The sequence below is a fragment of the Lipotes vexillifer genome, unplaced genomic scaffold (genome assembly GCF_000442215.2).
Source record: "Lipotes vexillifer unplaced genomic scaffold, Lipotes_vexillifer_v1.1 scaffold470, whole genome shotgun sequence".
Taxonomy (NCBI): Eukaryota; Metazoa; Chordata; class Mammalia; order Artiodactyla; family Lipotidae; genus Lipotes; species Lipotes vexillifer.
In genome coordinates this window covers 1,451,819-1,466,276 of record NW_006799533.1, presented here as the reverse complement: position 1 = coordinate 1,466,276, position 14,458 = coordinate 1,451,819, and the positions used below count along the sequence as shown (strand labels likewise).

General features: G+C 40.0%; 1 protein-coding gene across 3 annotated transcripts in view; it reads left to right on the top strand.

The window, feature by feature from the left end:
* MRPS31 (mitochondrial ribosomal protein S31) overlaps window positions 1-14,458 on the top strand; it is a 28,879-nt gene that overhangs the window by 4,396 nt on the left and 10,025 nt on the right. The window contains exons 3-6 of one of the 3 annotated variants that reach the window (XM_007471673.1): window positions 5,172-5,327; window positions 6,089-6,229; window positions 8,966-9,045; window positions 12,207-12,350. In XM_007471673.1, the coding sequence (XP_007471735.1) occupies window positions 5,172-5,327; window positions 6,089-6,229; window positions 8,966-9,045; window positions 12,207-12,350 (521 nt within the window). Of the gene's footprint in view, window positions 1-5,168; window positions 5,328-6,088; window positions 6,230-8,965; window positions 9,046-12,206; window positions 12,351-14,458 lie in introns of all 3 variants that reach the window. The other 2 variants (XM_007471671.1, XM_007471672.1) reach the window with 2 other exon arrangements.

Sequence of the window (14,458 nt, the reverse complement as noted above, 5' to 3'; positions counted from 1 at the left end):
GGAAAGAGTAGTGATCTAATTGAGAATTCCACATTCTCTTACATATTCATCACTTATTAACTGCATTTAATTGCTTCTTTAAGCTGTTAATTAACAAATTATTTACATCCTGATTTGAAGGTTGCTTTGTGTCCCTGAAGGACTTCTTTATTTGAAATTTCATTTAAAAAAATCCATCTAGGATAGAATTTTGTCATGTTAATTACAGCTGTTTTAATTACTTCCTTTGACCAGTAATTATCAGGGCTCTCAGCTTACCTGGTTTCCTCAAAGTATTGTAATTACTTGTGCTTGTCAAAAGAGTATAATATTTTACTGATTCTAAGTGCAATCAGTGATATTTTAGCATTGTGTTGTAGTTTAAATGGCAGTATTTTGTTTTAGTTATACATAAATAATGATTACACCAGTGACATGGTCAAGTAATAAGAAATGTGGCTTTAAGATCCCCATCTCTGACTTCTCTTAGCAAAATAAACAGATAGCATAGGTTTCTATTCCCAGAATGACTTAACATTTTAACAGAACTGCTTAGTTTCTACATTGTATCATATTGTATCTAATCTACCACTGGAAAGCATAATTGGGTGGTAGAGAGTAAACTAATTCAAACAGGAAATGCCCATGTTAAGTACCTTCTCGTCCTCCTTTTTAGAAACAATATAAAACAAATAAAAAATATATACATACGTAATTAGGAAATACTCCGACGCACATTTATAATTACTTATGAAGCGTAAGGTTTTTTTCCGAGCTTCCAGACCTGTTTATGATTCATTTTGCTTTTTATTATAACTATACAATTTAATTAACTATTAATGAAGTGGTTAAAATGAGTTGATTGCTTTGCAAAGACTCAGTAGAGGTAATTTTAAAAGTTGCTTTCCAATTAGGTATGAATGAGACAAGCATAAAAGTCCAGGAAAATTCTGCACTCAGACTGCTTTGTAAGCGTTTTAAGTCCTTGCTCCATGTTTCCACTTTAAAGAAACCAAAATTGGTGATATTGGAGGATGTACTATGGGTGTAGTACACATATAAGAGATGTATCAATACCTTGGAACTTCTGTCAGTGGTCCTGTGTTCAAAGAAGAGGCTTTGATCCTATATCAAAAGATTGGTGAATGAGATACATTTATTTTGAGTTTAAAAATGTATCTTTTAATGATTCCCACCCCCCCCCCCCCCCCTTTTTTTTTTTTTTTTTAAGGAATCCCAGATGCAGAGAATTTGGTTAGTCATCGTCTTTGATTCATGATGTACTGTCATCATTGCCCCGTGCATGGCCCGCTTTTAGCTCGTTTATTTGTATTATATGTCGAACACCCTCCCCCATGTTGATACAGTTACCATGGATGCATGACAATTGCCCCCAAGTTCAGCAGCATAAAACAGCCTTTTTTCATGCTCACGGATTCTGTGGGTCAGCAGTTTGGATGGAGTACAGTAGAGAAGGCTCACCTCTGCTCCGTGATGTCTGGGGCCTCAGCTGGAAGACTTGGAAGTTTGGGAGCTGGGATCATCTGTGGGTTTGCTCACTCAGGTCTGACAGTTGATGCTGGCTGTTAGCTGACACCTTAGCCAGGACTGTTACAGAACCACCTATATGTGGCCTGGGCTTCCTCACTGCATGGTGGCTGGGTTCCAAGGGTGAGTGTCCCAAGAGAAAACGAGCCCCTAGGAATTTGTATCGTTTTATGACCTAGCCTTGGAGTCAGACTGGACACCGCCACTCTCATTTCTGATTTTTGAAGGGTTCTTGCTTTTTTTTTTTTTTTGCGGTACGCGGGCCTCACTGTTGCGGCCTCTCCCGTTGCGGAGCACAGGCTCCGGACGCGCAGGCTCAGCGGCCATGGCTCACCGGCCCAGCCGCTCCGCGGCATGTGGGATCTTCCCGGACCGGGGCAAAAACCCGTGTCCCCTGCATCGGCAGGCGGACTCTCAACCACTGCGCCACCAGGGAAGCCCAGGGATTTTGCTTTTTAATCACAGCAACTGCTGGAGAACCATCTTCACAAAGATATGGTGGCATTGAAAGGGATGCAGTAGTCTAATGTTAAAACTGTGAACTACCTTGAGTTAGTAGTTCACACAGTCACTGACAGACGTGGCTGATATTTCCCTATGGTACTCCAGGGTGCCTTAGGGCACAGTTTGGGAACCAAGGTCCTGGTCTACATTGAGCTCCCCGTGAGAGGCCCTGGGACCACACCTTTACGTTTCCTAGAATTCTTGTTGTCTGAAGGGCACTCTAAGGCACCATCTTAAATCTTTCTAAGATCTTAACAGAGGGTTTTACAGTCGTGCCCATAGCTTTATCTTTAGACCGTTTTCCTAATGCTGCCCTGGATTTGATCTCTGTACAGAAGCCATTTCTAAATTTTAGCATCATTTGCTATCTGGAGGGGCTAAGAATGAGAAATGTTTTATTTTTGATCCCAGCAGGTCTCGGCTCCTTTATGTGGGACAGTTCTTTCTTCTCTCTCCTCTCACATTTTACCATTGGCCACTAAGAAGGCAGGAGGCACCTTCAGTATTCTGTCTGGAAGGCTCCTTGCTAGGTTGTCCAATTCATTGAGCATCTCCCTCATTTGCCATATTACTTCAAGCAATAATGTTGCTAAACAAAGGCCCCCTTTCCTCCAGCTTCCAGTGACGTTGATTTTCCTATAGTCTTCACGCGGCTGCCAGGCTCTAACAGGCTCTTTGAGGCCCTAAGCTTTCTCTAACACTTGCCTCAGGATCTCTCCGGTTTCCCTCCTCTGCCAGTACCCAAAACTCTCCCATACATTTTAGGTTTTTTTGTTTTGTTTTATAACAGCAGCACCCAAGCTCCAGGCTCCAAAATCTGTTCCAGTTATCTATCGCTGCATAACAAACCATCCCAAGGCTTAGTGGCAGCATCTCTCTGCAGTTTGGGCAAAGAGCTGCAGATAGTTGTGTCTGCTCCACTCAGCGTCAGCAAGGGCAGCTTCAAAGCTGGCATCTGGAATTCTCTGAAAGCTTGCCCACGTGCAGTACATTCCAGTGCTTGATGCTGGCTATTGGCTGAGACCGTATTTGGGGCTCTTGGCCAGAACACTTACCCAGGGCCTCTCCAAGTGGCCTGGGCTTCTTCACAACCTGAGAGCTGGGGTCCACGTACACACGTCTCAAGAGAGATCCCAACAAAAGTCGTGTCACATTATGTGGCCTAGCCTCACAAGTCACAGGGCATCATTTCTCTCTCATTCTGTTCATTGAGGCAGTCACGAAGTCTCCCCTGGTTTCAGGGGGAGGGGAAATTGCCTCTCTAGATGGGCTTGTAGCAAGGTTTTGGAAGAGCTTGTGGGACCAGAAACACTGCTGTCTCTGTTTTATGAAAATATCTGCCACAGCCATTAACCTGATTACTGTAGTTGTCAGCTGTATCGAAGGCAACATTATCATGATAAAATTGACCCCCTGAATAACTGATTGCATCTGGATTGGGCGAACTATAGGTACCTTATGGTTCAGTGTACTTAGGGCTTCCTTGAGTGCAGTTACTCTTGTAACTGCATGTCCTTTGTAGGGACCACAGATACTCTGCCTGTGGCCTTGTTACAAGAGATACTGGTTCCTGTGGGGCACTAAGCTCCTGCACCTGCGCGATGTGGGTCTCCTAACTCCTGGATGGCTGTGTGATGTGTCACCCGCGAGTGCTGCAGGGACTTCCCGAGAGGGACACCTGAGGCTGCCCTGCCAGCCCGCTGTGGTTCTGCCCTTTACCTTTCTGAGTAGTCGGAGCCAGGCATGTCAGTGGTAGTCTTGTAAGTCTGCATGTACTGTGAAACCTTACAAGACCCCTGGTGGGTGCAGTGATAACCATAGTTTCTAGCTCCTCCTTTAAGTAACATTCTCTTAACCAAGCAACTACCTGCTCTGATTTCAGCTACCTATTCATTAAGGTCCCCTTTCCTCCAGCTTCCAGTAACACTGATTTTCCTACAGCCCTCACTTTCAGCGTCCTTGAGCATCTCCAGGCTCTGACAGTCTCTTTGAGGCCCAGCTTCAGGGGTGTGGGAACTTTGATTTGCATGTTAGACATCATTTCCTAAGGTAGAAAGCCAGGTATAGTAAAACAGTAATTCGGATCCCACTCATTGAGATGGCAATTTTCAGTGATGTAAAAAATGTAAATAACTTTTTATATCTGGCATATTTTTCTCCTAACTTACCCTACTTTACTGAAGAACAGCTTTTTTTTTTTTTTTTTTAGCTTATGGAAAGTTTAAAACATAAAGTAAACAATCGTATGATGTTTTGATAATTACCAAATCTTGCCATTCTTGTCATCTATACCTTCACCCACTTTCCATCTCCCACGTGATGATTTTATGGGTTTTTTTTTTCCCAGGTAAAATTTACATACATTAAAGTGTACAAATCTTAGCTGTAGGAGTTTGGCAAATTGATGTGCCCATGTAACCCACACACTTTCCAAGATGCAGAGCATTTCCCATCTTCACCTTCCCCGTCAGTAACCTCTGTCCTGAGGCAGCCACTGTTCTGATTTTTTTCACCTTAATTTGGCCTCTTCTAGAACTTGATATAAGTGGAATCATACCATATATACTTTTTCTAATCCAGCTTCTTTCATTCAGTTTCATACATGTTGTGGAGTGAGCAGAGTACTGTTCCATTGCATGGACATATCACTGTTTATCCGTTCTGATGATAGACCTTTGGGTTGTTTCCAATTTGAGGATATTACCATTGAAGCTTGTATAAACAGGTTTAACCACTTTTATATTTGCTTGCAGTCTGTATTGTTTTTGAAATAAAATGGCATCTAACTTAAAAATCCACTAATTTATCACTTTCGAGGCTGATCCCTCCTTCCTCCACCTTAATCTGTTGCTCTGAGTTAGTATTGTGCTTCATTAAGGATCCATTAACTTTAACTTTCAATATTGTAACATTTATATAAAACCGACACCTAATATTTAAGAATTCTTTTTTTAAAAAAAATTTTAGTGAAGTGTAGTTGATTTACAATGCTGTGTTAAGAATTCTTGATTTTGTCAGAAATTGAATTGAATGATACTTTTTGAAGGACAAGAGGTTTTCTCCCAAGAAATCATTTTACTTTCCACTGAAGTAATAATGCCTCTTTTCTCTCATTTGTCTTCCATGTTCTCTTTCAGAAGTGAGTCCCTGAGCCCGGAGTTGGTGGCAGCTGCCTCCGCGGTTGCAGACTCTCTCCCTTTTGACAAGCAGATGACCAAGTCGGAGCTGCTCAAGCAGCTCCAGCAGCACGAGGAAGACTCGAGGGCACAGAAGGATGGAGAGAGACCTAAAATTAGGTTGGTGAATCAAATAGCTGTGTCAGTGATGTTGATATGTCAAAATAGGCTGGCTTCATGTGAGTGCTGAGTTACATTACATAATATATTCATTTATATATAAAATATGCCTCATAAGTATTAGCAGTTTGATTTCTTTTAAAACTCGTGTGTTAAGTAAGATTTCAGTTTTAAAAGACCAATTGAATGATTAAACTTCTTTTGAGAAGTTACATAATTTCTTGTCCATGAAAAAGAAGTGGTAAATTCAGTAATGTTATTTAAAATAAAGAAATAAATAATAGAATAAGACAATTTCTCTGAGTTTTTTTTTTAGTTAAATAATATGCTGGTTTTATGCACAATATGATCATGCATTTTATTTGTCTTTGAACAAATGCAAGGCAATAAATAAATATGGCTAAATCTCAACTTTAATATAGGTTTTTAATCTAGGTGCTAGGTACACAGATATTGATATCTACTTGTCTGGATGTTTGACAGTTTTTCATGAGGGACACTTTTACTTATGTTTTAAATGAACATTTCTGAAGAATATCTTTAAAAGAGAGAAAGCCACATCAATCTTAGTGGTCTGTGGTATTAATAGGCAACATATAATTTTTTATTTAAACATGACTTTTTGTTCAGTATTAGTGCATAGAAGTGAAGTAAGAATTAAGTGATATGAATCTCATGTTTAAGAAAGTTTATTACTCAAAAAAAAAAGAAAGTTTATTATTCTTCTGTAGCTAACACACTTAACCTTTTTCTTATTTCAGTTTCACTGACATCATATCAGATATGAAAGTTGCCAGATCTGCCACAGCGAGAGTTAGCACAAGACCAGTGCATCAGATTCAGTTTGATGAAGGGACTGATGATTTTGTTGGCCAAGCGAAGCCTGCTGATCTGAGAAGAAGGTATTCAGGCCTTGCAGTCAGTTTGGTTTTGTTTGTTGAACTGTAGATTTACTTTGTTTCTGTGCATATTGTTGCTGTTGGGTGTCTGAGCGTCACGGATGCATTTATATCTGTCTCCTTACTCTCCACGTCCCATTTCCTAGAGAGGGAAAGATACTGGGTTTAGCAGCCCTACATTTTTCTATATCATAAATCAGAATGGGCCCTGCCTCACATTTACCCACGGTGAATAAAGGTCTCCTGATTTAGAGTAAGTGGAGCTGACTGAATTCTGAACAAATGAATGGTTTGCGAGAAACACTATTTTTCATTCTGATGTGTGCCTAACAGTGTATCTTCATGTACTCTCTCTATCTCTGTGTATGATCATCTTTCTTCATACCTTAGAGAAATAACCCACCATCAGAAAAAGAAAGAAGATCCATTATAATACCTTAAAGTAGTAGATTATTTGTGGCAATCTGAATTTGGTAATTTGCAGTTCTTAAAGATGCTAAGCCACGCCTTACATAGTTTTTTGGTTGTCTTTTTATACATTTATTTATTTTATTTATTTTTGGCTGCATTGGGTCTTTGTTGCTGCACACGTGCTTTCTCTAGTTGTGGTGAACAGGGGCAGGTCTTCACTGCGGTGCACGGGCTTCTCATTGCAACGGCTTCTTGTAGCAGAGCACAGGCTCTAGGTGTGCGGGCTTTAGTAGTTGTGGCCCGCGGGCTCTAGAGCACGGGCTCAGTAGTTGTGGCACACGGGCTTAGTTGCTCCACGGCATGTGGGATCTTCCCTGACCAGGGCTCGAACCCGTGTCCCCTGAATTGGAGGCGGATTCTTAACCACCGCGCCACCAGGGAAGTCCTAGGCAGCTTTTTAATGCAGTCATTATATGCACATAAACCCCCTCCCTACTTTTTCAGCTTCTTCCTCACCACCTTCTAATTTTTGATGACAGCTCGAATCATTAAAAATCAATCTAAGGCTTCCCTGGTGGTGCAGTGGTTGAGAGTCCGCCTGCCGATGCAGGGGACACGGGTTCGTGCCCCGGTCTGGGAAGATCCCACATGCCGCCGAGCGGCTGGGCCCGTGAGCCGTGGCCGCTGAGCCTGTGCGTCCGGAGCCTGTGCTCTGCAACGGGAGAGGCCACAACGGTGAGAGGCCCGCGTACCGAAAAAAAAAAAAAATCAATCTATAATATAGCATTCTGATGTAGTTGCATGGCATCATTTCAAAGAAGACTGATTTAAAGAAGACTAAAGTTAAATATTTTGGGGCAATATTTTTTGGTTTGTTTTTTGTTTTTTTAGCAAATTTAATGCCTTTTCTAATTTATTTATTTTTGGCTGCGTTGGGTCATCATTGCTGCACGTGGGCTTTCTCTAGTTGCGGCGAGCAGGGGCTAACTTTGTTGTGGAGCGCGGGCTTCTCATTGTGGTGGCTTCTCGTTGCAGAGCACAGCCTCTAGGCGCACAGGCTTCAGTAGTTGTGGCACACAGGCTCAGTAGTTGTGGCTTGTGGGCTCTAGAGCACAGGCTCAGTAGTTGTGGCGCATGGGCTTAGCTGCTCTGCAGCACGTGCGATCTTCCCAGACCAGGGATGGAACCCGTGTCCCCTGCATTGGCAGGCGGATTCTTAACCACTGCGCCACCAGGGAAGTCCCAGGGCAATATTTAATAAGTTAAACTCCAAGTACACATTCTGCTTTATTCAATGTCATAGATATAAATATCACTTTAAATTAGTAATTCAAATAATCTTCCGAAGTCACTATAACCCCTGAACTTCCTTGTTAACTGCTGACCATCTTTTCCAATCTTCCTGTACAAATTAATAATCTAACACCCAGAAGGAGCTAACTCAGGTTCCTGAGATTATACATAGAACAAAACCCATGGAATACAGAACACACAGAAGACATTCTGTAAGCACATCCTGCTATGAAGTTCAGTTAGTGTTTGTCAGACCATGCTAAATATTTGGTTCCCCTCCCCAACTGTCACTTTATAGGCTTGAAGGAGAGAGAGAACAGAAACTTTATGTAAATACAGACAGCTTTCTATTATAAAATAACTGTGGGGCTTCCCTGGTGGCACAGTGGTTAAGAATCCACCTGCCAGGGCTTCCCATGGCCTCTCACTGTTGTGGCCTCTCCCGTTACGGAGCACAGGCTCCGGACGCGCAGGCTCAGCGGCCATGGCTCACGGGCCCAGCCGCTCTGCGGCATGTGGGATCTTCCCGGACCGGGGCACGAACCCGTGTCCCCTGCATCGGCAGGGAGACTCTCAACCACTATGCCACCAGGGAAGCCCCTGTGCAGTCTTTTATAATTATAATTTATAATTAAACAGGCAGTGTTTTTTACCCTTAAACTAAGACAAATGTTGACTTTAACAACTTCTAACTTAGCATATTTTAATAGCTTTCCACAATGTCAGGTTTTCTAAAACCTTAATATGAAATGGATCAAATAAAAATTGTGGCAAATTAAGGTGATCTTTTCAATTAGGTATTTTGGTAGTTAAATTGTTGTAACTTCTTTGTTGTATTATGATGCAAAAATTCAGGTGAACTTGTTCCTGCATTTAGTTATCAGTCCTAAAGACGTGGCAATTTAGTTAAAATGTCTGGTGTGGGGCAGCAGAATTATTTTTACGTTGAATATTTCATATAAAATTTTCTTCTCATAAACAATTTTTTGTTGACTGTGTATAAAATATTCATTAAAATAATTTTTTCTTTTTCAGTTTTAGGAAAAATATATTCAAGGGGAAGAGGCTTAATATTTTTGAGCTTAAGGCAGTTACTGAAGAGGCACCTGAAACAGGTTTGTTAAGAAAATAACACTATTTCTCAGGTGTAGAAACATTCCATCTTTGAAAAATGTCCTTCCTGTTTTGATTGCATAATAATCAGGTATTTTAATATTCTATCCTGTCATTGACCTGGATCTTGCTTATTAACCTAGTTGTTGACATGTTAGTGTTGGTCAGATTTCTCCCTTGAAATGCTGCAGCCCGTGAGGCAATGGGAGGTAAGTACCATCAGCCACAGGAATCCAGATCTATAGATTGGCTGCTAATTTGGGTTAGAACGTTAATGATCACCTCCTATTTGCAACACACCTTTGTACTATTATGTAAAGATAAATTGTGGTGTCTGCCCTTAGGCAGCTTACTATCTAGAAGAGGAGATAGCACTTATAGGTGCTAATTTATTGAAGTGATTTAGAGATTATTTAGGAGATGGGAAGGAGAGCATTCAGGGAATATATTTAGCAGACTTGTAGTGTTTTTTTCTTAACACACAGTTAGTGTTTGTTCTCTGTTCTTCCCCCTTTCTTCTTTCGGCAAGAAGTCAGATCCTTCACAGTCACCATTTTAAGCCTAATTAAAAGAGAAATAAGTGTCCTCTTGCTTGACATTAAATTTGTTTTACTGATAACTTAAAATAAATGAAGAAACTCCATACAAATGGTCTTAGCTTATAAGTGACTTTCATTTCTAAGGATTATCAGTTAATTTTTTGGACCTTGGTAGAAATAATTTTATTTTTGATATTTAAGTTTCTAGGCCATCTTCCAGTGGCTCATTTAATCTTTCAGTTACTTATAAAAACATCTGATTTTCCCACTATTCAATAAACTCCTTGATATTAGGGGCTGGGTCTCATTGATTTTTGTATACCCAATAGCCCCTAGCCAAGTGGCTTACAAATAATAGGAATCCGTTATCTTAAATCCTTCTTTAAACAAATTGAGCTATAAAATAAATATCCATGGAGGAAAGGCATTAATTCAATCACTGTTCATTTAAGCTGAAGATGAAGCTAAGAGAACAACCCCCCCTTCTTGTACTGTGACAACTGCATTCTGTCTTCTATGATTGATGAAAAGGAAATGCAAAATGTACAGGCGTGGAGAATGGATCACACCTCTCCCCTGTTGAAGTGGCAACTCTTTTTTTTTTTTTTGGGGGGGGGCCGCACCGCCCAGCTTGCGGGGATCTTAGTTCCCAGACCAGGGATTGAACCCTGGCCACTGCTGTGAATCTTAACCACTGGACCACCAGGGAATTCCTGAAGTGGCAACTCTTAAGCTTGCCCCAAAAAGGGAATTTTTTGTCAGGGCAGCTGCTATGGTCCACCTAATGAACAGCCAGAAGAGGTGCTTGGGTTCTTGAAGGAGCCAGCTTGCTTTTTTTAAAAAATAAATAAATTTATTTATTTATTTATTTTTGGCTGCTTTGGGTCTTTGTTTCTGCACGTGGGTTTCTCTAGTTGCAGCAAGCGGTGGCTACTCTTCATTGTGGTGCACAGGCTTCTCACTGCAGTGGCTTCTCTTGTTGCGGAGCACGGGTTCTAGGTGTGCGTGCTTCAGTAGTTGTGGCATGTGGCCTCAGCAGTTGTGGCTCGTGGACTCTAGAGCGCAGTCTCAGTAGTTGTGGTTTGTGGGCTTAGTTGCTCCACGGCATGTAGGATCTTCCTGGATCAGGGCTTGAACCTGTGTCCCCTTCATTGGTAGGTGGATTCTTAACCACTGTGCCACCAGGGAAGTCCCTATAAGTATATTCTTAACTTCTTAAGAAACTGCCACACTCTTTTATTCAATACAGAGCAGCTGTACCATTACATTTCCACCAGTGATGTTTGGTGGGAATGTGACTCATTCTTTAAAGATGTCTTAAATTTCCAAAACAAATAAATGATTGAAATGTGATATGATGGTGGTAAAAAGCTAACACTATATTACCTTACTCCTAGAGTTGGTTGTGAGGATTAAATGAACTAATGTATAAAAAGCATTTAGCACAGAATAAGTGCCCAGTATGCGTTAATAGTATTATCATTGTCATTGTTATTGTAATTATGTTAATTTAACTTATTTGGTCTTTATTAGTAGTACATTAGTGACTTAACAGACTAAAAATAAAGATAAACAGACTGGACTTTAAAGATCTAAATCACATGTTGTATAAAAAGTATTCAGTCATAAAAAGATCCGTGAACAGAATAGACATTTCTTTTTTCCTTTCCAGTAGAGGGGGCAGTGAGACTAGCAGTTGATTACCTAGCATTGTAGTAAAAACAAAAAGTAAGGCTTGCAATTATTGTGGTTGTAGTCTTTATATATTATTTTTGTTTCAATTTTAGCCATCAAAGAGTGACCTTTCATTATATACTGGTTTTTGTTTTTTGTGGTTTTTTTGGGGTGCATTGGGTCTTCGTTGCTGCACGCGGGCTTTCTCTAGTTGCAGTGAGCAGGGGCTACTCTTTGTTGTGGTGCACAGGCTTCTCGTTGAGGTGGCCTCTCTTGTTGCAGAGCACGGGCTCTAGGCACGTGGGCTTCAGTAGTTGCAGTGTGTGGGCTCAGTAGTTGTGGCTCATAGGATCTAGAGCGCAGGCTCAGTAGTTGTGGTGCACGGGCTTAGTTGCTCCGAGGCACGTGGAGTCCTCCCAGACCAGGGCTCGAACCCGTGTCCCCTGCATCGGCAGGTGGATTCTTAACCACTGCGCCACCAGGGAAGTCCCTATATACTGTTTAATTATGAGCTTCAAGATCTGAAAATATATTACCAATTCAGAGCTGATAACATTTTTTTAATATAAATTTATTTTATTTATTTATTTTTGGCTGTGTTGGGTCTCCATTGCTGCGCATGGGCTTTCTCTAGTTGTGGCGAGTGGGGGCTACTCTTTGTTGTGGTGTGCAGGCTTCTCATTGTGGTGGCTTCCCTTGGTGTGGAGCATAGGTTCTAGGCATGTGGGCTTCAGTAGCGTTGTGGTGGGCAGGCTCAGTAGTTGTGGCACATGGGCTTATTGCTACGTGGCATGTGGGTTCTTCCCGGTCCAGGGATCAAACCCGTGCCCCCTGCATTGGCAGGCGGATTCTTAACTACTGTGCCACCAGAGAAGCCCTGATGATAACATTTTTAAAAAGATAGATATTTACCTGGAATTGTGCGTAATTTGGATGTTTTTATTCTACAGAGGCAGTACCTTCTCTTTGGGATGTAGAATTTGCTAAGCAGTTAGCGGCAGTCAATGAACAACCCTTTCAGAATGGTTTCGAAGAGATGATCCAATTGACAAAAGAAGGGAAATTGTGGGAGTTCCCAATTAACAATGAAGCAGGTAAGTCTTAATGCCATAGGTTTATAAAACTCAATGATTGAGATTAAATCTGGCAGATGTTCAGTTGTAGGTTTTGGATATTTACCTGAATTTCAAAACTTTGTGTAAACATCTTTGTGATGTCCTAAAAGAAATCTGACAGTGTTTTTTTAAAAAGAATGCTACGATTTCACTGAATTCTAGTTGTTGGATAAGGAAAATAAAGAAGTAAAATTATATGGCAGAAATGCATCATGAATTTCTATGACATAGAAGTGTTGAGAACTGCAAATGATGACAGTTTTCTACTTGCTAAAAGCAGATTACCTGGTAAATCTTCTAATACATTAAGTACCGGAGATCATCCTACAGTTTTGGGGAACATTACAACCCTCAAGTTTTATGCTGGTATCTTTTATTTAAAACTGTTGCATTAATGAGACACAAGTTTCTTGTATTCAAAGCCACTCAAAATAAATGTTAGGAGGCTTTGAAATTCTTTGGCTGCATACCTAGATGCTTTGAGCCAGTAATAAAACATTATCTACTTTCCTGGAGATTTTTCTAGAGGTGTTACATCTTCCTCAGTCAAAAGGAAAACAGTATTGCTATGCTGTTTATTTTTTATAGCGCCCGTGAAGTCATCAGCTAAACATTTCATTGAATTTTTATTGATGTATTTTCAGTTAGAAGGGATTCATTTACTTTTATGGTAAGATTAAATAGAAATAGCAAACACCTCAGGAAGTCTTAGGAAAATGTAGTCTGTATTTTAACCTTTGTAGTAGTATGCTGCACTGTAATATTTTCATTTTTGATAACTTTCATTTGTTTGGATTAATAAGTGGAGTGGTAGCTTAAATAGTCTTATATTTTCATAAAGTAATCTTTTGTATAGGAAAACTTTAGGGACTTACAAATCCTTTAGCAAATTCTTAATATTTTATATATTTGTATGATATATTCAGTAATACAGAAATTTGCATTTCATCTATTAAATAATGTGTATTTTTTAAAGTATACTTTAAATATGTTTAAAAGTATTATGGCTTCTACATTCTAGAATTTATCAGGATAAGGTAAAAAAAAAAAAAAAAAAACCAAACACCAAGGACTTTTATTTGTGTAAGCCTGAGTTCAGATTCCAGCTATGTCAGTTATTAGCCATTTGCCTTTGAGGAAATTATTTAACCTCCTGAGCCTTAGTTTTCTCATGTGTAGAATTAAAGGTACCTCACTGGAAGAATGTAAGAATTAAGTAAGATAGTGAGTTGCTCAGCACAGTTCTTGGCATATAATACATAGGAATAAATGTTAGTTCTTTTCCCCTCCTGTATGAGGATAGAATTTTAAAAGTAGCAAAAAAAAAAACTAACAAAATACAATCTATGATATTAAGGGAAGACTTGGTTCCATATTTGATGAAAGTTGGGTGTTCCAGGTCCTCATGGTTCAAGATATGGTTTTAAAACCCAGTATTGAGGTAGAATATGTGACTTTACTTAGGAGAGACAGTGAGTGTGGTGGTTAGAGACCAAGTTCCTGAGTGAGTCTTCATCTCTCCAAGCCTCACTTCCTCCATCTTATAAAATGATGGGAATAATAATAGGATTATTTTATGGGATTCTTCTGAGAAACAACTCATTATACAAGTAAAGCATTGTTACCATCATCATCCCTGTTTCTACAACAACGATATTGTGGGGGGATTTGCTATTATAACTATTTTCTCTTCTGTACTATAACATCTTTAAATCTTAAAATATTCATGAGGATACTGTGTATTTTCTAGGAACCACCAAATAGGATAATAGAAAAGCATGAATTGGCAGTACACTGTCATCAGCAGAAAAACATTTAAGTTCATCAGAATCTTGAGTGTCCATCAGAATCTTGAGTGTCCAAACTCCAAAGGAATTTATCTTAGATTTGACCTTGTTTCTGAGAAAGTGTAATTTCTGAAAAAGGAAAAAAACGTTTCTGGTCAGGTTGGGGAGATAAATGTGACAAGTGTCCATATACACTGTACATATTATTGATGCTTTGGGGTCAGAAAGGGAGGTTTCTCATTTCCAGCTCCCGAAGGCAATTGTTATCTGAACGAAGAACAGGAAGGGAACTGTGGAAAC